General features: G+C 49.0%; 1 protein-coding gene across 1 annotated transcript in view; it reads right to left on the bottom strand.

Moving 5' to 3' along the window:
* The window catches only part of LOC127162292 (alpha-2,8-sialyltransferase 8F), a 37536-nt gene extending 17848 nt beyond the window's left edge, over nt 1-19688 (bottom strand). Inside the window, exons 1-2 of the mRNA XM_051105067.1 lie at nt 19596-19688; nt 18005-18085 (exon numbers count right to left, since the gene is read on the bottom strand). Coding sequence (XP_050961024.1) covers nt 18005-18085; nt 19596-19639 — 125 coding nt within the window. The 5' untranslated portion in view covers nt 19640-19688. The remainder of the gene's footprint in view (nt 1-18004; nt 18086-19595) is intronic.
* Between the last annotated feature and the right edge of the window lie 6170 nt (nt 19689-25858).

The following is a 25858-nucleotide window of genomic DNA, read 5'->3' as shown; positions in this document are numbered from 1 at the left end:
GAATGAATGCATGCATGACAGTTCAATCTTTTCTCGTCATGTTTGGACTTAATGTGTTCGTAACATTGTCAAATGCATTCTGGTTGTGGTTTGGTTTGATAAATGCACCGGTAAAACTTTAGTGACACTTTTCTAGCTTTGTGTTTGGACTCTGCAAATAAATTCCACAGGAAGAAAGAAGGGTGGGCCACCACGTGTCCCCACCATTCTGATGGAACCAGCCAATCGCAGCATGGAAATGGAGAAGCGCCAAATTGCAATCTCCTCCTCATCAGAAAAGGATAAAGGTACCCTTCCAAAAGACACTCCTTGTTCTGAGTCTGAGGCCTGGAAGGGAAGAGACAGAAACAGATCACCTTCGTTCTGAGTCTGCCACCCGTCAGGGTGAGACCATAGCAGAAACACCTCCATTCTGAGTCTCCGGCCTGCAAAGGTGAGACAACAACAGATACCAAGTCCAAGTCTCCAGCTTTTGAGGCAGCAACAGATGCGACCATGTTCTGAGCCTCTAGCCTGTGAGGAAAGAGATAATCTACGTTCAGAGTCTTCGTCCAGCGAGACAATAATTGATGCAGCATCCTGAGTCTCCATCCTAGAGAGACAAAGTGGATTGACCAAGTTCTGAGTCTCTAGCCCAGAGAGGCAGAAGGCACACAGACATTTGCAACAAGGTTAAGCTCCAGCGAGCAAACCTTCACTTCAGGTACTTTTGCTTGCGTGTTCCAAGCTAAGGACCTTCAGCACCTACTCCAGGGCCACATCTGCGTGTTCCAGATCTTAGGACCCTTGGTGCTCCAGGAGATCATACATCCTACAGCGCTTCATCTTCAAGGCTGTTGAAACGGATTCCTGCTCCTTTCCCCACTGTACTGCCACCAGCGCAACCAGTGAAAGAAGTCACCGCCACCGGACTGCTCACTCAACCGCAGCGAACGTAAATATCACTTCCAAACCTCTTCCAGAGACCTTGGCATTGTTGTATATTATCAGTATATGATTTTCTAAGTTACATTAGGTATTATATAGCTGATTACAGTTAATAACAAATTACATGTATTTGTTTGATGCATAGTAAGGTTATTCACCTTATTTGTTTCAGAGTAGCAACAGTTTATCTTTCCAGATAACGTAGCTCTGATATAGCAACTCCCAACATAATCACTTGCTTTTTATGCATCTTATGCACTTTATTCCTTTTTCATTCATGGTATTCATTTAGTAGCTGTTGATTACTCTTGTCTATATTTTGTTAATAAAATTTATTTTATTACAACTTGTGTCTTCCTTGTGTTGATAATACAGTAGAGGTTCTACAAGTTAGAGATCCCACCAATCTTTCTTATGTGATGTACTCATAACCACACATTAATTGACACATGATCCAAGAATCATAACGTCAGCTGTGACATGAGTACCCATCACTACCGTATTTCACCTCCCTAGGTTGGCGAAAGCTAAATTCACTGCCTTAATTGGCATCCCTAGGTTGGCGAAAGCAAAATTTATTACAACACATATGCCGGTGCACGTTACCTTAGTTATGTAAGGTGCGTGCGGCTTTAAGTTGTGCTGCAAACACCAATCAGTGGATGACATTAAAGAACTGCAAGAACAAGTTGAAAGCATGCGGAGCTGTCTGCGCTCTATAGTTCTTGTGGAACTTTGATTTTAAAAACGGATCTTTCTGCGCAGCGCCGCTTCAAATTGAATGCACCTAAAAATCCAATGGACAACCTCGCAGCCGTGGGGCCCTAGGCGACCGCATGTATCGCCTGTTGGACGGGCCGGCACTGTGTGAACACAATGTTTTCTGTAACTTAGCTGAATAATAAAAGTAACCTAATGACAATAATAATAATAATAATAATAATAATAATAAAAGAAGAAGCATGTAACATGTCTACATTAATTGGAAATGCTAAATCCTCTTAATATTGCCAATATTTGATGCTTTTGCAATATCTCTCTGGCTATCGTCGACACGATACGACATTTAGAGTTACACTCCCCTCTCTCCTCACACAGCTCTCATAGAAAACGAGACACATAAACGAACCAAAATGCTTTACATTTTCTTGAAATAATAATCTGAACATTAAACATAGTTTGTCAGTCTGTTCACCTGTTTCTTGTGGTTTCTCACTAAAATCCATAAAAGTAAATACTCAAAATTATATCGCTAATATCATAGAATAGCACAGCTTAATAATAGCAGGTCACATTGTAACGCAGTGTTAAGGCCAGGACAAACCTGCATCTGTCAACTCTTGTGCCGACAGCGTCTGTCGGACTAGTTTGTTTGACGTATTCCACACGTTGGCTCTCGTCGGGCCAACGTTGGCGCGAGTTTGCCCGATTCAGCATGTTGGGCCCTCACAAGGACCTGGCGCAATGTCGCACCAGGCGCGACGCAAGTGTTTACTGCTAGCATTTAGCCCAATGCAGTTATCATTTTCACATAATCCTGCACTACGTTGTTTAAACAGCTAATGCATTATTTTGCGCCCATGGGCGTACTGGTGTGAAAACTAGGTGTTTTTCAGGCGCATTGTTGGCACATTAAAACCTGGTCTAAAGTCAATGCGCAATATATTTCCCTATCTGTCGTACACTCCGAGTGGTGTCGAGTAGTGTACGACACTAGGGGTCGCTCTTGGGAGCCCAAACACCTCTGACAGTATTGAAACAGGCCAATGAAATTGGGTGTGCAGATTTTGCATAGCTGGCCACGCCCCGGCCATCCGGGTATAAGTAGTGCAGCGTGTACATCTGCTCACTCGTTCTGTTTTTCGGAGCCGAATGCAGCATCTCTGCGTGAGAAGCGGCAACATTCACCTCTTTCGTTGTTGGATCTGCAGCACAGGCAGCGGTCTCTCCCTTCTCATACACACATGAGTGTTGTGAGAGTTCCCCTGCGTGCGTCAACGGCGATCTTGAAGAGCAATCTTCCTTCTAAAAGAGTGATTTCTCTGAAAGAGCTAGCGCGGTGGGATTGTGTGTTGGTGAACATGTCTTTCCTTCCGTGCCATCCTGGTTGCGGCTTACCTTCCCAAACGATCGACACGACCGTTGTGTTCAGTGCTGAGTTATGCTCACGCTGATGCAGCGTTTGTTGTTGATTCATGTTTTGCTTGCAAGGACATGATCATGGGCGCGCTTTGCTCGCGAGCCGCATGCTTTTACGTGAAGCCGCGGCTCACCCCGACTGCTTCCCGCTCCGGTCCTTCTACTTCCGGGTATGAGGCCATTGCGAGGTGCGTCAGTGGCGAGCATTAGGAAGCATGGAAGGTTCCGCCGGGTGAAAACCCCCCCGCGAACCTCTCGCTCCTCGCGTCCCTCGATCGAGCTTTCGGACGAGTTTGTTAGTCTGTCTCAGTACAGCTGACTTTCTTATTCGGAGCTCCTAAATGGGCGGAAAAGGTTAGCGGCAGCATCGCTAGGAGGGCGTAAACTGTTTAAAGGTTAAGTTTCAGCTGAGCAAACCTCTGTGGGGGGTTGATTCTCAGTTTGAGGCGGACGCTAAAATGGCGGCCGTGCCTGAAACAGGCAGCCAAGGAAGGGCTGATTAATAGACATCTGGGTAACGACCTGTATGCTCGTTTCCAGTGCCTGTTTCCCGGAAGTGCATGAGAAGTCGATGGGATCGCAGAAAGACCGTTTAAAAAAACCCAAAAAAAACGGGTGGATCGTGATAGACCAACTTCTCCTCCATCACCCTCGATGGGGGTCCAGCAAGGGGGGTTTCAGAGGTTCCCCAAGCGGAGGGGGCATTTGTGGGGTACTTCCCGCAAAACGCCGCCGCTTGTTGGATTCCTCCCATGACCCCTGTCCAGAGCCTGTAAGTTCTTTCCGGGCAAGGCTTACACGGCTTCTGGACGAGCTGCATCCGCCTTACATGCCACGGCCATCCTCTGGGTGTTCGGGCCGTGGTGTTGTGAGTTCGATACGAGGGTGGTTCCAACCTAGAGCTACGGGAACTGCGTACAATAACCGATTATGCTCGCTGAGCTATGAGGTCGTGGTGCACGCTCTGGGAGGGCCGATGTCCACTTTGTTGGTCCAGGAGCCCCACCTGTGGCTTCACCTGTCGGAAATGCGAGAAATTTGAAGTCCGCTTCTAACCCCACATTTCCCAGGTCGGTCCTTCTGGCAACACCGTGATAGAATTTGCACGCAAGTCCTTCATGGTGGTTAAAGGAGCAGCCTCAGCCATGGGTCGGGCTTCGGCCCTCTCCCCCGACTACTCCTGTCTGTTCGTCGCCACAGACGGACCCCTATAGAACTCCTGAGGCCCTGCGACAGCCGGGCCTCAGGCCAGACCCGCCCAACAGTCAAAGTTCTCATGGGAAGGTGGCAACACCAGCTTGTCAGTAAGCTTGCTAGAACCCTCGTTAGGCTTCTAGTTTTTCCTCAGACGAGCAATTTAGAGCAGGCGGTCTAACTGACCCAACCAGATCCACTCTCGACCCAGGGATGAGAGGTGGATTCGGCACAACCATTCTGACTGTCTGTCTTTCCGCAGACAGTCACTGCCTGGTCAGTATATAGACCCACTCTCGGTTATCTTGCAGCAATAGCCCTCCATGTCACGGCTAGATGCTGAGTCTGCAGTCCAGGGTGGTTGGGCACTTACCTGGTTCTCTGCATGTTGGCAAAGACACACCGTGTTCTTGGGGCTTCATCTCCAAGCACGGTGCTATTTGCTTTATTCAGCGACATCCCCATTCCAGGTACGACGTTGGCGCGATCCCTCCCCTTAGCTTCTCAAGAATTACCTGACTTGGCTACGCGACTCAGGTTGCAAGGCATCCGCTGAAGTCTATGAAGCCTGGGAAGGGAAGGGAAGACAACCAAACTCAGACCCTAGAGAGGTTTGTCTTCAGGGGAAACACTGCACCACATAGAGATATAGATGGAAATACACACATGGGGCCACATAAGGAGCCACTACATATGGGGCACAAATCCAACCATGAGTTAATAAAGGTGTGCATACCTTATGTTGGAATTTTGCAGCGAGTTCCTCCGCAAAAACTCTGCTACGTCCAGAAGTGCCAAATGATGGAGAGGGTGTCCAGGGTTCACACCAGGAAACCTACTGAAACTTAGAAGCGTAATCACCATTAAGGGAAGTGCTTAGGCAAGCTCTACACCGACCAGTGTGCTGAGTCAAGAGCTTCCGTTTAAGACTCTAGCCGACACTGGTTCCATGCGCAAATTGTAAAATCTGGCAAATGTGTTAGGTGTAGCCCAACCTGCAGTTCTACAGATGTCTGTTAATGAGGCCCCGTTCGCAAGAGCTGCCGAGGCAGCAACGCCCCTAGTCGAGTGGGCTCTCACTCCCGGTGGGCAGGGTAAGCCTCTGGCCTGATAGGCCGTACGGATCGCGTCCACTAGCCAGTGGGAGATTCTTTTATTTGGAGACAGCTTTCCCCTTCTGCTGTCCTCCATAACAGACAAAGAGCTGTTCAGAACATCTGAAGGGCTGAGTTTGTTCCATGTAAATGCGCAGGGCACGGACTGGGCATAACAAGGTCAGGTTGGGGTCATCTTCCTGGGAAGAAATAGCTTGCAAGGTCACCACCTGGTCTCTTAAGGGAGTGGTGGGGACCTTGGGCACGTATCCAGGTCAACGTGAGAATCTGCCGGCCCGAATTCCAGGCACGAACTGTTAACGGAGAGGGCTTGGAGGTCTCCCACTCTTTTGAAAGAAGTGAGCGCAGTCAGGAGAGCCATCTTTAAGGAGAGGGCGTCAAGTTTGACTGACTGAAGGGGCTCAAACAGATCCTGCTGTAGGCCCTGGAGAACCACAGCGAGATCCCTAGAGAAGATAAGGTGCGGCCAAGGAGGGTTCAGCCTCCGGGCTCCTTTAGGAACCTGATTATCAAATCGTGTTTCCCCACCGATCTGCCACCCACCAAGGTGATTAGCTGATATAGCTGATCATGATTAGCTGATATAGCTGCCACATGGACCTTGAGTGTTGAGGCAGATAGGTGCCTGTCCAGGCCTCCTTGGAGGAAGGATAACACCGACTCGATGCCACATCTCCGTGGGTCCTTCCCTTGGGGAGAACACCAGTTCTCAAAAATGCGCCATTTTAGGTCATACAGCTGCCTGGTGGAGGGAGCTCTGGCCTGTAAGAGGGTGTTCACCACTGAGGGTGAAAGGTCTCTGAAATCCTCCTGGTCGCGTCCAGGGACCATAGGTGGAGGTTCCAAAGATCTGGGCGCGGGTGCCAGATTGTGCCCTTCCCCTGAGAGAGGAGGTCCCTCCTCAGAGGAATGTGCCAGGGAGGGGCTGATGCCAGGATCACCAGGTCCGAGAACCAGGTTCTGTTGGGCCAAAACGGGGCCACCAAGAGAATCTGTTCCTTGTCCTCCCTGACTTTGCACAGAGTCTGTGCAATGAGGCTCACTGGGGGAAACGCATACTTGAGCCGGTCCCTCGCCCAACTGTGTGCCAGTGCATCTATACGGAGGGGAGCCTTGATTAGATCATACCACAACTGGCAGTGGGTGGATTCCGGTGAGGCAAAGAGATCTACTTGTGCCTGGCTGAATCGACCTCAAATCAGCTGAACCGACTGGGGGTGGAAACCTGTCGTGACAGAGAATCGGCCATACGATTGGCTTCGCCCGGAATGTAAGTGGCATGCAGAGACCTGAGTCTGTGTTGGCTCCACAGCAGGAGATGGCGGGCTAGTTGTGACATGTGAAAGGAGCGTACACCGCTCTGGTGGTTGATGTAGGCCACAGTTGCCGTGTTGTCTGATCGGACCAACACATGCTTGCCCTGAACCAAAGGTCGGAACCTCCTCAGGGCTAGAAACACTGCCAACAACTCTAGGCAATTAATGTGCCAATGCAGTCGGGGCCCTGTCCAGCCCCCGTAAGCTGCCTGCCCGTTGCAGACGGCACCCCAGCCTGTTTTGGAAGCATCTGTGGTGACAATGATGCGTCTGGACACTTGTTCCAAGGGTACTCCTGACCGCAGGAACACAATGTCTGTCCAAGGGCTGAGTGTCTTGCGACACGATGGTGTGATGTTCACACGAAACGTGCCTCGCGCCATGCCCATCTCGGGACTCGGGTATGAAGCCAGTGTTGTAGCGGTCTCATGTGCATCAAACCCAGCGGCGTGACCGCGGCTGAGGATGACATGTGCCCCAGGAGCCTCTGAACTTGTTTCAGGGGGACCGTAGACCCACATCTGAGTGTTGCCGCACACCACAGCACTGACTGTGCACGCTCTGGGGAGAGACGCACAGACATACTGACCGAGTCCAGTTCCACACCGAGAAAAGAGATCCTTTGCACTGGGGAGAGTTTGCTCTTTTCCTAGTTGACCCGAAGTCCCAACTGAGCCAGGTGGTTGAGAACCACGTCCCTGTGAGCGCAAACCAGATCCCACGAGTGAGCTAGGATTAGCCAGTCGTTGAGATAATTGAGAATGCGGATGCCCACTTCACTGAGGGGGGCAAGGGCAGCCTCTGCTACCTTCATAAAGACGCGGGGCAACAGGGAGAGGCAGAAGGGAAGAACTTTGTACTGATAAACCCGACCTTCGAAGGCAAACCGCAGGAACGGCCTGTGTCTTGGAAGGATCGAGACATGAAAGTACGCGTCCTTCAGGTCTATTGCCAATCTTGAGCCCTGACACACGTGAGAATGTGCTTGAGAGTTAACATTTTGAACAGGAGCTTGAGTAGGGCCCGATTCAAAACTCTCAGGTCTGAGATTGGTCTGAGCCCACCACTGGGGCTGTAAAACCCTTTCTTTATTTCAGCTGAGGGGACAGTTTCTATCGCATCCTTCGCCAGAAGGACTGCGATTTCCGCACGAAGAACCGCGGTGTTGCTGCCTTGAACCGAGGTAGCGAGAACACCATGGAACTTGGGCGGATGACTCGCAAACTGGATTGCATAGCCGAGTCGAATGGTCCTGAGGAGCCAGCGGGAAGGATTGGGGAGGCTCAGCCAATCCGAAAAATTTTCCGCTAGGGGTCTCAAAGGAGTTACATCCGACATACCTAGGATGGGGGCACCATGGCGTGTGGCCGGAGGTGAGAAGCCCCGGAGACCACTGGCTGCTTTGCCCGGCGGGTTCGTGCCATGAGAGCTAAACAGAGGATTCCCCTGAAGAGAGGATTCGTCTGAACGAACTCGCTGTTTCAGAACATGAGGTGTGTGACCGCATGTTCTGACTAGACAACACAGCATCCGATCGTCATGTAGAGGGTCGGAGGTGCTGTGAGTAACGCCCAGAGAAGAAGGAAATTGCTCTTTTATTGACCATGTAGTGGCTGTCTGCCGAGTTGGAGCCGAATCCAGCACTCGTCCCCTTGCCGAGTATGGATCCGGACAGGTCAAACGATCCTCCTTCCCTGGGCTGCCCATCTCAGGAACGCTTTGAAGCCTGACGAGGGTTGTTTGTGACCTGAGGACGAGCTGGCGGTGCCACCTTCTTACGAGAACTGGACCGTTGGACGGGTTTAGCTGCAGGACCGGCAGCTTGCGGGGCCTGAGCTGCTCTCGTAGGGGGCCTCTCTCGGCGCGGAGCAGGCGGGGGTTGCTGCTTCGGCGGAGCTGGGCTGGCGCTCGCTGCACGCCGAGGCAGGATGTGCTTGATGGCCTCCATTTGCTGGGCACATTCTTCCACGGTTTCGCCAAAGAGACCAGCCTGGGAAATGGGAGCGTCAAGAAAGCGAACTTTCTCAGCGTCTCGCATCTCGGGCCGGGTTTAGCCACAGGAGTTGGTAGTTGGTCGCCGAACGTAGTTCCTGCAGCAGCTCTGGGAAAAATGGGACCGGGGACGAACGTGGCCTTGAGTCATGTCCGCTACCCAGGAACCAGTCGTCCAGTCTAGAAGGTTCGGGACTGGGCGGGGGAACCCACACAACCCCGATCTCCTTGGCTGCCCGTTGAAGTGCGGCGGCCATTTCGGCATCCGCCACTGACTGAGACTTGGCCACCGGAGCAGTGAGTTCAGTAGCGGTGTCAGCCTCTGACGGCTCACACTCTCCCTTTGATGCTGCAGAGCATGCCTTTTCCTCAGCAGGAAGGCCAAACAACAGATCCAACCCGTACTGGGACGAGCTTTCAAAATCATTCGGGCACTCCATCGGTAAGCACGTAGAACGAGCGGCCTGCGGGGACGCACCCGGCAAAGCCTCGCTCAATTCACCCCGCTCTTCCTCAACGCACATCACGCCGGCCTTGTACCCGGAAGTAGAAGGACCGGTGCGGGAAGCAGTAGAGGTGAGCCGCGGATTCTTCAAAAAGAATGCGGCTCTCGAGCGGATCATGCTCAAGGGCATGTCTTCGCAGGCTTGACAACCTTCCTCAGCGAACGCTGCGTCAGCATGTTCACGCCCCAAACAGTGAACACAGCGATCGTGCCGACCGTTAGGGGAAAGGTAGAGACCGCAACCAGAAGGACACGGACGGAAAGGCATGATGTACACACACAGACTGTACCGTGTCAGCTCTTTTAGAGAGAACTTGCTCAATTAGAAGAGAATCTTCTCTTGTAGATCGCCGTCGACGCACCCAGAGGAACTCTCACAACACTTATTTGTGTTAGAGATGGGAGAGACCGCTGCCTGTGCCGTAGATCCAACGGCGAAGAAGTGAATGATGCCGCTTCTCATACAGAGACGCTGCTTTCAGCTCCGAAAAACAGAACAAGGGAGCAGAAGCACGCTCAAATTTATACCCGGATGGCCGGGGCGTGGCCAGCTATGCAAAATCTGCACACCCAATTTCATTGGCCTTTCTCAAAACTATCAGAGGTGTTTGGGCTCCCAAGAGCGACCCCTAGTCTCATACACTTGACACAACTCAGAGTGTACAACAGATAGGGAAGCACATATACTCTGCTTATTACACACACAGCGACACAACACAGCAGCACACAAAAAATGCCAAATATTAATAATTAAAGGATTACAATGTAAAAGATTACTATTGTGTACATAATGTAAAAATACCTACATGTCATAATGGATATTGCTTAATTGCTTTCTTATGCAAGTTGTTTTTTGGTTTCACTTTCACTTTAGAAAACGATCATGTTCAGTAAGGAGGGGAAAGTTTTGAAAGGGGGTGCACAGTAACTCATTTGAGTAGGCTCAGACCGTGAATGCCCCCTTTCCGCCAACCATGCTCTTTGGAGAAGCGTTCAGCCTTTGTTCTCGCAAATTCCGCCGTGTAAATAGCAAATCCACAATGGTGCAAGTGCTACTGGCTCTTAAAGGGAATGACAGATGAGACTGATTGGTTTGATGCACTTTACATCCAAAACACACCCACGACTCATTAAGACAATAGGGACAACCCTTTTAGACCATGCGCCTGGTGCGCCGAGCATTTTTCCTGTCCTTAAAATAGCAAAAGTGCACTTTAGACTATGCGCTTAGATTGCTAAAACAGGGCCCATTAAGAGAATAGGGACAACCCTTTTAGACCATGGATCTTTTTGAAGGCTTGATTGTGTTTATGGGGCGCAAAGCAACATGTCTTCATGCTTCGTTTTTTAAAAATCGCATTATTTGTCAAATATTTTACCTTTATTTTACACTGTTTTTCAGCTAGCATAAAAACGGCCGGTTGATTTCCTGTTTCTGTGAAGGCCATCCCTCAGAAGTACACAATGGGCTCTGATTGGTTAGCTGGCTGAGTGTGTTGTGATTGGCTAAACTGCCTTTAGTGCGCGTCTAAACGTCTCGCAAATCCATTAGAATGGTTAGAAGACAGAATCGCGATTCATACAGCAAATGAATAGATTTTTACGTGCACCCCTAGTCTTCTTCCTCTTCTCCAAAGCAGCGCAGCATTTAGGCACCCTTCCTTGCATGTTCCTGGGGGCGGGGTTATATGGGTGTATAATGTCATTAACCCAGAATTATTTTGTTGTAGTCCCTTACCAGCCATTCTCTGTAGGTGATACTATGCTAATTCTTTAAAAGACAAATATCTCCATTTGCATTGAACTTTGAGCTTCGTGACTTTGCAGATTTTGTTTATGCTCATTATTTTAATCATGGAACAGTAACCAAGTAAGATATGATAGCATTGTTAGCTCTTTAGCATATACTCCGACTGCATTTGATTTGTTATTTATTACCATCACACAATTTATGTAACTGAAACATGTCCCAAACTTCATCTAAGCAGAGGATACATGTGTATGAACAAAATTCATAATTCTTCCATGATTACTGTGAACGTATTCAAAGCGCTGCTAGCAATTGCTAAAATAGCAGCAGATGGACAAAGAATCTGACGGGTTTTTGTTTTATTTTTAAAATTTATTGTAATTTTTGTGGGGGATGTCTGTAATTAGTTAACTAAGCTATCTATTCTTTACATTATGTTTTCCTTATCCTTGTAGTTCTGACTTTGTAGAGAAGCAGATGACTCATTCTTTAAGAAAATGTAAGTTTGCCTATTGTTTGTTCAATAAATCATTCACCTAAAATTGGTTATCTCATTATTTACTCAAGCGTATGCTGTCTCAAACTCATATGACTTTCTCTTGGAGGACAAATGGAGATATTGTCGTGGAGAACTGATGTCTGTTTTGCCCATATGGAAGACCAGTGGGAACCAAACCTTCGAGCTCCAAAAGGAACATAAAGGTATGATTAATTACCAGTAATTTTATCTGATATCAAAATATCAGACCAAAGAACCATTTTTCAGATACTTTATTGGAATAAATCCAGAAAAGAGGATCAAAGCTGCATGGAGAAAAGAGGTGTCTAAGATAACTGGAAGAACTGCAGAAGAAGACCCAAGATGATGAAGAAGAACATCAGTCCAGAAGTATATCATCCTTAACTCAACCTTATGCTGATTCTCTTAGAAGACAAATTAAGTAGAAATGTTTACCCATACAATGGATAACAAATGGGAACCAAACCTTTGAGCTCCAAAAGGAACATAAATGTATGATTAATTAAAGACACCAGTGATTTCATCTGATATGTTTTATAAACCATTTGTTTAAAAAAGAAAGAAAGAAAAACATTAGCTGGTGTTCACTGAAGCCTGATTTGAGAGTACATTTGTATTTTATGAACAAATTTATGAACAAATTGTCACGTTGGGTGTACGGAAAAATGAGGTCCGGGTCCAAAATGCAGAAAAGGAAAATATTTAATGAAACTAAAACACAAATGAACATAAACCAAAAGGCCAACACGGCACAACACCACTAGAATCAAAGATCAAAAACAAACCGAACAGAAACACACACGAAGACAAAAGACAATGCAGACCTGAACAAGAGTGAGAAGTGAGAGTTCTTATACAATAGTCCAGAGTGTGAACAGCTGTGAGCGTAATCAGTGCAAATGACAAGACAGACGTGAACAATCAGGGGAGTGCAGTGCAAGGGGAACAGCGACCTCGAGAGGCTGAGGGAAGACCCACAGCCCCGATCATGACAGTACCCCCTCCCTACGGAACGGCTTCCAGACGTTCCCAAAGTCTGGAGGGAGGAGGTACGGAGGAAGGCAACTCAGGGGGAGGGACGGCGGGCCAGGCCCGTGCAGCGCAGTCACCGCCGCGTCAGGAACAGAGAGAGCGGTCACCGCCGCGTCCGGAACAGAAGGCACGGTGAGGGCCGGGTCCGGAACAGAGAGCGCGGTCACCGCCGCGTCAGGAACAGAGAGAGCGGTCACCGCCGCGTCCGGAACAGAGAGAGCGGTCACCGCCGCGTCCGGAACAGAGAGCGCGGTCACCGCCGCGTCCGGAACAGAGAGAGCGGTCACCGCCGCGTCCGGAACAGAGAGAGCGGTCACCGCCGCGTCAGGAACAGAGAGAGCGGTCGCCGCCGCGTCCGGAACAGAGAGCGCGGTCGCCGCCGTGTCCGGAACAGAGAGAGCGGTCACCGCCGCGTCCGGAACAGAAGGCACGGTGAGGGCCACGTCAGGAACAGCGAGAGCGGTCGCCGCCGTGTCCGGAACAGAGAGCGCGGTCACCGCCGCGTCAGGAACAGAGAGCGCGGTCGCCGCCGCGTCAGGAACAGAGAGAGCGGTCGCCGCCGCGTCAGGAGCAGAGAGAGCGGTCGCCGCCGCGTCAGGAGCAGAGAGCGCGGTCGCCGCCGCGTCAGGAACAGAGAGCGCGGTCGCCGCCGCGTCAGGAACAGAGAGCGGTCGCCGCCGCGTCAGGAACAGAGAGAGCGGTCGCCGCCGCGTCCGGAACAGAGAGAGCGGTCGCCGCCGCGTCCGGAACCGAGAGCGCGGTCGCCGCCGCGTCCGGACAGGAGATAGCGGTCGCCGCCGCGTCAGGAACAGAGAGCGCGGTCGCCGCCGCGTCAGGAACAGAGAGAGCGGTCGCCGCCGCGTCAGGAACAGAGAGAGCGGTCGCCGCCGCGTCCGGAACAGAGAGAGCGGTCACCGCCGCGTCAGGAACAGAGAGAGCGGTCACCGCCGCGTCCGGAACAGAGAGCGGTCGTCGCCGCCGGAACCGGAACAGAGAGCGGTCACCGCCGCGTCCGGAACAGAAGGCACGGTGAGGGCCATGTCAGGAACAGCGAGAGCGGTCGCTGCCGCGTCCAGAACAGAGAGCGCGGTCACCGCCGCGTCAGGAACAGAGAGCGCGGTCGCCGCCGCGTCAGGAACAGAGAGAGCGGTCGCCGCCGCGTCAGGAGCAGAGAGCGCGGTCGCCGCCGCGTCAGGAACAGAGAGCGCGGTCGCCGCCGCGTCAGGAACAGAGAGAGCGGTCGCCGCCGCGTCAGGAACAGAGAGAGCGGTCGCCGCCGCGTCAGGAACAGAGAGAGCGGTCGCCACCGCGTCAGGAACAGAGAGAGCGGTCGCCGCCGCCTGCCCGAGGAAGAGCGTCTCCGCCCCCGCCATCTACAGCTGTGAGCGTAATCAGTGCAAATGACAAGACAGACGTGAACAATCAGGGGAGTGCAGTGCAAGGGGAACAGCGACCTCGAGAGGCTGAGGGAAGACCCACAGCCCCGATCATGACACAAATAAAGACTTTATGCATGTTTGTATGTTTGTATGCATGCCTGTTTTAGGGAATATTGTAAAAGTTATGAGTCGTATGTAATTTAACAGATATATGCTGCTAAGTTGCAGTTGTATACTGTAGATGACATGGCATGGCATTTTGCTGTTAATTTAAAAAACAGTAGCACACAGTATTTTACAGTATGATGCTGGCAACCACAGCTGCCAGTATATTACCATTTTTAGGGATTTTTTTTACAACATATCTAAACTGATAAATAATAGACTGGAGATTAAAACAATAGCAGATTTGTCTAATTTTAAATGAATACTAAAAACTTAAATTTACTTTAGCCAGAAATTAACTTTTACTGAGGTGTGGAAATATTGAATCTACATGTGTTACAATTAACCTTGCGTTAGTTTGTGCCCCACGCTACAAACATGCTGTCTACCAGGGTTGGGGTCAATTCAGGAATGAACTCAACAATTCCAATTCAAAGAAGGAAATGGAATTGGAATTGGAATTCAACAACAATTAGAGGAAACAGAGTTGGAATTGAATTGGAATTACAGGAAGTGGAATTCAATTCAGGGAAATTCCACTGAATTCCGTTTATTGCTGTTTCTGAGCATTTATTTGTGATTGCATTTAGAGACATACATTTGAACTTTATTTATGATGCTTTACAAATACCAAGTAATGTATGAAATAGAGTTGATCAAATGCAAGTAAATAAAAATGAGAACTGTACATTATGAATTAATAATTGAATGACAGTGGTGATAAGTTTCTGGATGTACTATACATTCAATATATGATTACCACATAATATATGTCTCAACTCACAAAAAATGAGTCATGTTCATTCATGTATATCATTCACTTCTTATTGCATCGAATTATCATCATTTCCTGAAATTTGGCATCGCCAAGATTGCATCCCTCAGGCCTAAATATCTCAAGTGGAATTTAGTGGAATTTATTTGATTTCAATTCTGTTTCCTGACATTCCAATTCAATTCCAATTCCATTTCCTGTCAGCTGCATGCAATTCCAATTCCATTCCAGGAAGTGAATTGGAATTTACCATTCATTCTCAATTCAATTCATGAATGGCCCCAACCCTGCTGTCTACACATACTTATCCTTACAAGTACAGTTCCCTATTAAGAACGGTTCACTCGACATTGCGTCAGAAGCTGACGCATTTGGGGACTCCCTTCCTTCCTAACCTACCTGAAATCTTATTGCACAACGCTAGTGAAGTTGCAACTCTTCGCTGGCCAGTGCCAATCAAGACAGCGATTATGGGCGGGGCCTCTGCCGCTATATAATGCGCTGTCTTGGTGGCATAAACTCAAATCTTCCTTTCAAGCAATATCTTACTCGAAGACAGCTGTGGAGAAGACGCAAGAAGACGGGTTTTCCCCTTGGTGTTCCAGCATGTCCAAAATTTGCACGCTTTGTTCCGGACCTATCGAGGCTCTGGACACACACAAGTTCTGCATCCTATGCCTGGGTCTCGCTCATGCGGAGGCAGCGCTCACTGGATCGGACTGCCCGCATTGCGCTCTCCTGTGCACTTTGCCGAAGAAAGTCTTCGACCCACCCCTGGTGCTTCGGAGATTATCTCGTTTGGCGCAGAAGAGGGCAACGATCTTGACGAGGCCATGTCGCTGACAGCGTCCGAAAAGGACCGGGCTCAAGCTTCAGAAGAGCGTTCTGAGGTGGAAGGGCACACCGCGTTTCAGGACAAACTCGTCAGGATCCTCACTAGGGCTGTTAGTGATCTCGGCCTCGAGTGGGAGAAAGCTGATGAGCCGGCTAGAAGCAAGCCGGATTCATGGTTCCTTGATTCGGGCCGCCGAGCTGCCGCTCTGAGGAAGCGAGCCCCCTCTCTCCCCGACCTGCACGACGAGGTCGCTAAGGCATGGGCTGCGCCCCAATCGGCTCGCACCCACGCCGGTGGATCTGAGATCTTTACAAAAGTCGATGGGGCGGAAACCCGGGGTTACACGCGCATCCCACCCACCGAGGAGTCCATCGCTGCTCATCTCTGTCCCTCGTCTGCCTTATTGAAGTCGGGTGCTAGCTGCCATCAAGGCCGTGCTGTCTGACTGCTCATATTGCAGACAAGGCGTACACGGGGGAGGCAGTCTCCGTGCTCCACACAATGGCAGTGCTCCAAGTTTTTCAGGCACAGCTACTGAAATCCCTAGACGAGGGTAAAGAGGATCCCGAGGCATTTAAAGATCTGCGTGCAGCGACGGATTTCGCTTTAAAAGCCACTAAGAAGATTGCCCAGGCGACTGGACGGAGCATGGGCTATATGGTGGTGCTCGTCCTCCCACCGTGCCACCCTGGGATCTGGCTCTGGTGCTGGAGGCGTTGGCACACCCACCCTTTGAGCCGCTTCAGTCTGTTGGTCTGAAACAGCTGTCATTTAAAGCAACACTGCTGCTCACTCTGGCTTCGGTCAAGCGTATAGGAGATTTGCATGCGCTCTCCATGAATGTTGACAGCATGCAGTTTGGACCAGGTGATTGCAACATCACACTCAAACCAAGATTGGGCTATGTGCCTAAATCGTTATCCACGCCGTTCAGGGCACAGGTGATAACGCTTCCTGCTTTCACTCCGGAGCTGGCAGCATTAAACGCCGCTCCTCATCGTGCGCTGTGCCCAGTGCGGGCTTTACGCGCTTACGTTGACCGCTCAGCTCGCTTTCGTCAGTCTGAGCAACTGTTTGTATGCTTTGGAGGGGGCACCAAAGGGCGGCCCGTCTCCAAACAGCGGCTTTCGCATTGGGTAGTCGATGCAATTGCTTTGGCTTACTGTAGCCAGGGAATGGAATGCCCTATTGGTGTCAGAGGCCATTCAACAAGGGCGATTGCCTCTTCCTGGGCCTGGGCCAAGGGGATTTCTATCAAAGATATCTGCATGGCAGCTGGATGGTCTTTACAGAACACCTTTGCCAGATTTTACAAGTTGGACGTAAGCTCCCTAACCTCTCAGGTCCTGTTGGTGAGTACAGGCGGCAATTCCACCTGTAACTATCAGTCGATTGGCTCTGCGGGTGGTTTTGACTAGGTCGTATACGTGAAGCTTGGGGGCGGAGTCATCGCCGTACCCCGTCTGCGATGCTCGCCTTATTACTAATAGAGAGAGCTGTTTTACACAGTACTATCGTACCTCCGCTGTCTATATGATACGGCGTGAGAATTGACGAGGCACAGAGCCGTTGGTCTGGCTCAGCTCTCGTTATGTGCACTAGCTTGATTACTCTGGTGTGCTTGGTACTGGCGACGGCTGCTGCCGCTCACTGGGTATGTTATATTGTTATTGTGCCCGGCCTTACCACTCACATTTTTTGTTGGCTTTATTATGTTTCATGTTTATGACACATTTTTAGCTGTGATAGTTTGAGGTGATTACGCTATGTCTTCTGCATAGTACAGCTGCTGTTAACTCTGCCAAGGCTGGGTTCTCTCTTCACTGTTCACATGGCGTTGTTCTATACAGTCCCCAAATGCGTCAGCTTCTGACGCAATGTCGAGTGAACCATTCTTGATAGGGAACGTCTCCAGTTACTGTCGTAACCTCGGTTCCCTGAAAGACGGGAACGAGACATTGCGTACGCTGCCGTGTTCTCTGCTCAGATCTGCTGTACTGTCTGTTCAGTCGGAAGATTCTGAGTTTATGCCACCAAGACAGCGCAATTATATAGCGGAAGAGCCTCGCCCATAATCGGCATCTTGATTGGCACTGGCCAGCGAAGAGTTGCAACTTCACTGGCGTTGTGCAATAAGATTTCAGGTAGGTTAGGAAGGAAGAGAGTGCCCAAAATCGTCCGCTTCTGATGCAATGTCTCGTTCCTGTCTTTCAGGGAACTGAGGTTACGACAGTAACCGGAGACGTTTTGGCTGTATTATTTCTGCCCCCTTCAAATATTGCTCTTGAGAAATTTTGTGTTTATTGCCCTCCTTCACTTTCACTGTATGGAAAAGAGCACAAAAGGAGCGCTGGTTTCACCTTTTGGCTGACATGGTGCCGAAGAACTTGCGCTTGAGTTTGGCACAGTGCAGCCGCTGAAGTGTGTCCGTCATCGCCTGTCTGAAAGAGAAAAAACAAGAGAGAAATTAGGTTCTTCTGCATTAAATAAGAGCCTTTAGCACATACACGTATCTCATTTTCACAGTATCTTGGAGTGATTCTTATTAAATCACCTGCTCAAGCCTGTATTAACACAACAAAGTTCCTGGATATGTTGAATAAATAATGGAATAAACGTCCATATCCTTTACAAAAATAACCATGGTTTTATTTAATGTGAAATTAATAGTAAAATTTATTTATGGTAAAATAGTAGTAGCCTAACCATGGTTTTTGTGGCGTATAGACAACTATTTGTATAGCCAGTTTTACTACAAATACCATGGTTAAACTATGGTTAGTGGAGCAAAACCATGGCTAATTTGTAGTAACCATGATTTTTTGTTTTATTTGTGGTAAAACTATGATTCATTTTTGTAAAGGGTTGTAATTTATAGAAAAGCTGTATTTAAATTGATGTTAAACACCCTCAGTATCATCACTGCAGGAAAAAGCAAACATTTGCCTACAGAAAGACAGCGGTCCGGGAAATGTAAAAACATACAGTTCATCTTCAGTACTTCTAAAGATAAACTATCAAGAGGAATGTGATGCACAGTGGTCCAAAAAATAGCAGGACATTTAAAGTCACACTTAATGTCTGAATGGCAGACAGTGAATGTAAAAAAGAAAATCACACATTTAAAGTAGTCTGAATGATCTGAATTACTAAAAGTGTGTTGGGAATGAACAATTTAGCATTGTGTGTCTGTCTGTGGTTAGTGGAGTGGTTTTATAACATCATTTATAACATAACATTATAACTTAAGCTGTTCCTCTGCTAGAACACCTGTGAAATCAAGTCAAATTTATTTGTGCAAGTGCTTTTCACAATTCTCATGATTTCAAAGCAGCTTTATAGAAATTCAAAGCAGTTCCGCATTTACGTTCAATGTACACATCTTTATCAGATTTTGATTTCCTAGGCAAACAAACCCAATGACACTGACATTATCTACTGTTTCAGCAACAGAAAAGCTGTTTAGAACAGCTGTTTAGTTTGGATTTTAGAAATTACATTCTAAAATATTAAGACTAGTTGTTTGAAACCACCTTCGTAAATGTGTTTCCATTTGTGCGCTTGGGTGTTATTATTAATTGTGCTTTTGTGATTATTAGTCATACATCTGAACAGTGAAATGCATCATTTTAGAGTTGCATCTCATCATATCAGGCATTTCCCAGCTATGTAAAATGCTTAAAACATTAAATAAAAATCTAAAATGACACACTGTGCATTTCTCAAACGGCACACAGTCCTTCACAATGACAAGCGAAAAATGAGTAGAGTCATAAAAAATTTAAACATAGTCCATTCTATTAAATCTATATATTAAGCTTCATTATTTAAAGTTAAGCAATTATTAAATGGCATTTTGATTTTCCAAAGGAAAAGCCATCACAGCAACTCACAGGAAGAGTCTTAATGTGCTCAGAGATGAAGCTGAAGTACTGGAGTTCATGCGCTCACCTGGATGAGTGTGTGTCGGGTGTGTAATGAAACATCACACACATATTGTAACACACGATCAGGACTGTCAGCAGCCTGAAGAACCACAGCAGAAACGCCATTACTGTCAGTTACACTGATACTGGAGCAAGTGTGTGTGAGATGGAGACAAAAATGACACACACACACACTCCTGGCCATAACTCCGCCCCTTTCATCTGATTAACTTCATCACTACTCACAAATGTTTTGAAGTGACTGATAATTTGGTGTGATTGTAGTGTTGTGGCTCATATCTAAGAAAACGTGAATGACTCATTTTACAATATCATATACACTGCTCATTCTTTTTTAATCATTACTTCACTCCTCTACCACAGCAGAACATTCCTCACACAGTCTCTTCCAGACTGACTAATTATTACAGTCTATGAACACTTAACAAAGTCTAATCTCAAGACATTTTATGATCTCTTCTTTTAGACAATAAATGAACTTCTGGGATCTTGTAACATGTGACTGTGACCGCTTGCTTCCACGTTGTTGCATTTCAGCTACTTGGATACAGTCCTTTCAAACATGATTCCATCTCTCCACAGCACCATTTGCTTAAGGCCAATAAACACTGCAACTAATGTGTTTGACTTTTCTTTCAGGCCAGGAAATGCTGTAGACGTCATCTGAGGACCATTATCACTGACTAAGGTGAGTGCGTTACCTTCTCTCGCAAACGCAGATGCAAGAAACTTTGTAACCAGTGTTGGGGAAAGCTACTTTTAAAAGTAATGCGTTACAATATTGAGTTACTCTCTAAAAAAATAACTAATTACGTTACTTAGTTACTGTCACGAATCTGGTCGGTGTTCTGCGGACCGCTCACCACCAGATGTTGCTCTCGCTCCATTATTACACACAGACTGTTGCACTACACCCGGACTACATCTCCCATTACCCACCATGCTGATTGCACCAGACACCTGTGGCCAATCAGCAGCCCTATTTAAGCCCCAGACTTTCACTCGATAAGCACTGAGTATTGTGGAGTGTTTATGTGGAGAATTGTATCAGTTTAGCGCTCTCCTAGTGCTAGCACTGTTTCTTAGTTTCCTAAGTTTCCTAGTATCTGTATTTCCTGTGTTCCCTAGTTTCCTGAGTTCCTAGTTTCCTGAGTTCCTGGTTTCCTGAGTTTCATATTCTCGCCTGGCCATCTCGTTTCGTCTGTCTCGCCGCCTGCCTTTCTGGACTCTAGCTCATTGTAAGGCTTCTGGCTCTCGTTATGGATTATGTTCGCCGTTGATTGACCCACGCCAGCCTCACGGACTTCTCTCGTGCCTCCCTCCGCTATACCTGTTTGTTTTTGTTCTGACCCTGCCTGTCTGACCATGTACTTGTCTCGTCCCTTGAATAAAAGCTTGCATATGGATCCCCTCGCCTCTCGTCTCCCTCTCCACATGACAGTTACGTTCTATGGAAAGTAATGCGTTGCTTTACTTTTGCGTTACTTTTTAAATCTGGGGAGGGCTTGCTTATTTTGTTTTTAATATAAAAAGTTATATTTTTGGCAAATGTAAAAGCCTTTTCACATCAAAAGCCTCTGTCACACACAGACGAAGGCAGAGACAGAGGTAAGTATAAAACAGGAGTATAATGTTTATTGGACGAATTGTCACACAGAATTCAATGGTAAGGTTTAGCAAAGATCTTATCTTGCGCAGTCCAGCAATGGGAGAAGACACAGCAAGGGAGCAGATGAGAGAAACAGTCCATAAATCCAGGAGGATCCGTGAAGCGAGGTAAGTGATCTGTAGACCAGGCACTGACTGACTGAGTGTAACAGGTATATATAGGGGTGTGGTAATTGGGTTCAGGTGCACAGTCAGTAATCAGGTGATCTTGAACGGTTGGGTGGATCCTCCGGGGGTGTGGTCAGAGTGTGTGGCTGAGGTGGAACCCTGACATTACCCCCTCCTCCAGGGGCGGCTCCCGACGCCCCTCTCCGATGTCGAGGGCGACCTCGACCACAAGGGGCAGGACGTTCTGCGTGGCTTTGATGAAAGTCCGTCAGCAACTGAGGGTCCAGGATGTCGTTTCTAGCCACCCAGGATCGTTCCTCAGGTCCGTACCCCTCCCAGTCGACCAGATATTCCAGGTGACCACCCCGACGTCGGGAATCCAGGATCTCATGCACGGCGTAGACTGATGGTTGATCCAGGATTTCAGGAGGAGGAGGCTCAGCTTCAGCTCCGGTGACTCCTGTGGCAGAGGGGAAATATGGTTTTAGAAGTGAAACGTGAAAGGTGGGATGAATTCTGTACCTGGAGGGGAGCTGAAGCTGATATGTCACTTCGTTGATCTGCCTCAGGATCTCGAACGGACCAATGTAGCGGGGACTCAGCTTCCGACAAGGCAGCTTCAACCGGATGTCCCTCGTAGAGAGCCATACCTTACCCCCATTTACCACCCTGGAGATATCTCTTCTACGGGCATCGGAGTCCCACACTCTCTCGCTCTCTCGAAACCAGTAGTCAACAGCTGGAACATGTGTAGGTTCCTCCGTCCAGGGGAACAGCGGAGGCTGAAAACCGAGTACGCACTGGAAAGGTGTTAAGCCGGTGGTATCTTGGCATAGAGAATTTTGTGCGTACTCGGCCCACGGGAGGAACCGGCTCCAGCTGTGTTGGTCCTCGGAACAGTATGACCGGAGGTAACGCCCAAGCTCCTGGATTTTCCTTTCAGTCTGGCCGTTCGTCTGTGGATGGTAACCTGAAGAGAGATGGACAGAAACACCAAGTGACTTGAAGAATGCCTTCCAGACGTGAGAAATGAACTGGGGACCCCGGTCCGACACAATCTCCTCAGGGAGACCGAAATGACGGAATATGTGCTGGAACAACATCTCGGCGGTGTCCATTGCCGTAGGTAGACCCCGCAAAGGTATAAATTTGCAGGCTTTGGAGAATCTGTCTACAATTACCAGCACGCAGGTATTTCCCTCTGAGTTCGGGAGGTCTGTCACGAAGTCTATTCCGAGGTGGGACCAGGGTCGCTGTGGGATGGGAAGTGGCATCAACTTTCCTGTGGGAAGATGACGAGGAGTGTTAGAGGTGGCACAGACTGAGCAGCTTTGGACGTACCTGATGACATCACGGTTCATACTGGACCACCAGTAACGAGACTGAATGAGCGAGAGGGTCCTTCTGCTACCTGGGTGTCCAGAGCCCGGAGATTGGTGAACTGTGTCCAGAAGGCGTTGACGTTGGGAGCTGGGTACGTAGATCTTGCCTTCTGGACATTCCGGCGGAGCAGGCTCTTGGAGAGTGGCTTCTTGGATCCAGGTGTCGATGTCCCACTGGATGGGGCTAACAATCAGGTCGGGGGGAATGATGGGTTCCGATTCGGTGACTGGATTCTCAGAGAATTGTCGAGACAGCGCATCAGCAGGGATATTCTTGGATCCTGGTCGGTAGGTAATCTTGAACTGAAAACGGGTAAAGAATAGAGCCCATCTGGCTTGGCGGGGGTTGAGACGTTTAGCTTCTCGGAGATACTGCAGATTCTTGTGGTCTGTGATGATCAAGAATGGATGTTTAGCCCCTTCCAGCCAGTGACGCCACTCCTCCAAGGCGAGCTTGATGGACAGGAGCTCTCGGTTGCCTACGTCGTAATTCTGCTCCGCCGGAGACAGTTTCTTGGAGAAATAGGCACAGGGATGGAGGGGAGAGGAGTCACCAGCCGCTTGCGACAGCACTGCTCCGACGCCGATGGTGGATGCATCTACCTCAACTACGAAGGGACGTTCGGGATCAGGATGTCGTAGGAGAGGAGCAGTGCTGAAGATCTTCTTCAGTTGTTGAAAGCTGTCGTGGGCAGAGGGGTCCCAGCATAGACGTTTGGGGTGGCCCCGCAGGAGGGAGGTCAGAGGAGAGGTGATGGAGCTGTAGTCCTTGATAAACCGACGATAGAAGTTGGTAAATCCGAGAAATCTTTGAAGTTCCTTGATGGTGTTGGGTTGTGGCCACTTCTGAATGGCGAGCACCTTGTCATGATTCATCTGCACACCCTCGGGGCTGATGTTATAGCCCAGGAACTGAACCTCGGGTTGGTGGAACTCACATTTCTCAAGCTTCAGGTATAGATGGTGTTGACGTAGGACTTGGAGGACCTGACGGCATGCTGGCGATGTTCGGCCTGGTTCCGGGAATAAATCAGAATATCATCAATATAGACGACCACAAACTGATGCAGAAATTCCTGGAACACCTCGTTCATAAACATTTGGAAGACCGAGGGACTGATGGACAAACTGTACGGCATCACGAGGTATTCGTAGTGGCCAGTTGGTGTTATGAATGCCGTCTTCCACTCGTCTCCCGCACGAATACGAACGAGGTTGTATGCACTCCGCAGGTCCAGCTTGGTGAAAATGCGAGCTCCACGGAGTTCCTCGAGGGTGGCAGGGGCAAGGGGAAGTGGATACGGCTGTTGAATGATCTGAGAATTAAGTTGGCGATAATCAATGCATGGATGGAGACCTCCATCCTTCTTACCCACGAAGAAGCAGCTGGAGGCGGCCGGTGAGGTGGAAGATCGAATGAATCCCTGAGCGAGAGCTTCCTTGACATATTCCTCCATCGCCTGGCGCTCCGGGTTGGACAGTGGGTAGACACGTCCCTTGGGTAGTTGAGCCCCAGGTAGCAGATCAATGGCACAGTCCCATGGCCGATGTGGAGGAAGATGGGTGGCAGCTTGCTTACTGAAGACGTCCTGGTACTCCAAATACTCCGCTGGGATCTCGACAGTGGTTTCCACCTCAGGCCTCTCTATCCTAGTGGATGCTAGAGGCAATGGAACTGAGACAGGGGGTGGTAGACGAGACAGACAATGTTTGAGACAGTGCTTACTCCAACTAATGACGTCACATGGATCCCAGCGGAGTTCAGGATGGTGAAGGTGAAGCCAGGGCCGTCCTAGGATGACATCGACGGTGGAATTCTCCAGTACCAGAAGTTTGATGCGCTCCTGATGAAACAATCCAACCTGAAGAGTGATGAATGGAGTAGTGTAGCGAATCCGCCCACGTCCGAGTGGTTTTCCTTGAATGGTTTTAACAGCATATTCGGTATGGTGACGTCGACGTGGTAGCTGAAGTTGCTCTAAACAGGCTTGTGAGATGAAGTTTCCAGACGCGCCTGAGTCAAGTAGAGCAGAAACACATAGGGATCGTTCAGCAGTATACACAGTCACAGGAATCATGGTAAGTTGAGCTGTTTCTATGTCAGTTTGAATAGTACTCACCACTGGACGTGGGGGTCTGACGGGGCAGTTTCGTAGAAAATGGCCAGGAGCTCCACAATAGAGACATAATCCCGAAGTGAGGCGACGTTGACGTTCTGTTCGGGAAAGTTTTGAAGAATCGAGTTGCATAGGTTCTGGTACCGGAGAGCAAGCTGCCACCATAGCGGACTGAGGAGCGGTTTCGGGGGACTGGCAGGCGGCTAGACGCTGGGACACCCGAGCAGTACGTTGTAGGAAGGCCTCCAACCCGATGGAATCGTCGTACAACGCCGTAGCCGCTCGAATATCCGGGTTGAGGCCTTGCCTGAAGGCCCCCAACAGCGCGATCTCATTCCATCCGCTAGCCGCCGCCAGCGTCCTGAAATGGATGGTGTAGTCATGCACCGAAGAAGATCCTTGTTGTAGCCGGAACAGTTGATCAGAGACGGTGAGCACGCTGGTGGTAGTGCTAAATACTTCAGAGAAATGACTGGTAAATTGTTCAAAAGAATTAACAATGGGATTGTCGGCATTCCATATCGCTTTAGCCCATTGGAGAGCTTTTCCGGTGAGAAGAGAAGTGAGAAACACTACCTTAGAGTCCTCGGTGGGGAATTGTTGTGGCTGCATGCGGATGTAAAGTTGTACTTGAAGCAGAAAACGGCTACACTCAGCCACCTCTCCGGCGAATAAGGTGGGTAAAGCCATGGGACTTCCTGAGGCAGATGGCGGCGGTTGTGGTGGTGAAATGGCCGCTTGGAAAGCGCTGATGAGTTCGGTGAGTGGATTAGGGTTTGGTGCAGGTGCTTCTTCGGTGTTCATAATGTTGTCGGTCTGGTCTTCTGTCACACACAGACGAAGGCAGAGACAGAGGTAAGTATAAAACAGGAGTGTAATGTTTATTGGACGAATTGTCACACAGAATTCAATGGTAAGGTTTAGCAAAGATCTTATCTTGCGCAGTCCAGCAATGGGAGAAGACACAGCAAGGGAGCAGATGAGAGAAACAC

Source organism: Labeo rohita, unplaced genomic scaffold, assembly GCF_022985175.1.
Source record: "Labeo rohita strain BAU-BD-2019 unplaced genomic scaffold, IGBB_LRoh.1.0 scaffold_88, whole genome shotgun sequence".
Classification (NCBI taxonomy): Eukaryota; Metazoa; Chordata; class Actinopteri; order Cypriniformes; family Cyprinidae; genus Labeo; species Labeo rohita.
Note: the sequence above shows the minus strand (reverse complement) of the source record. Positions and strands in the feature narration are given on the sequence as shown.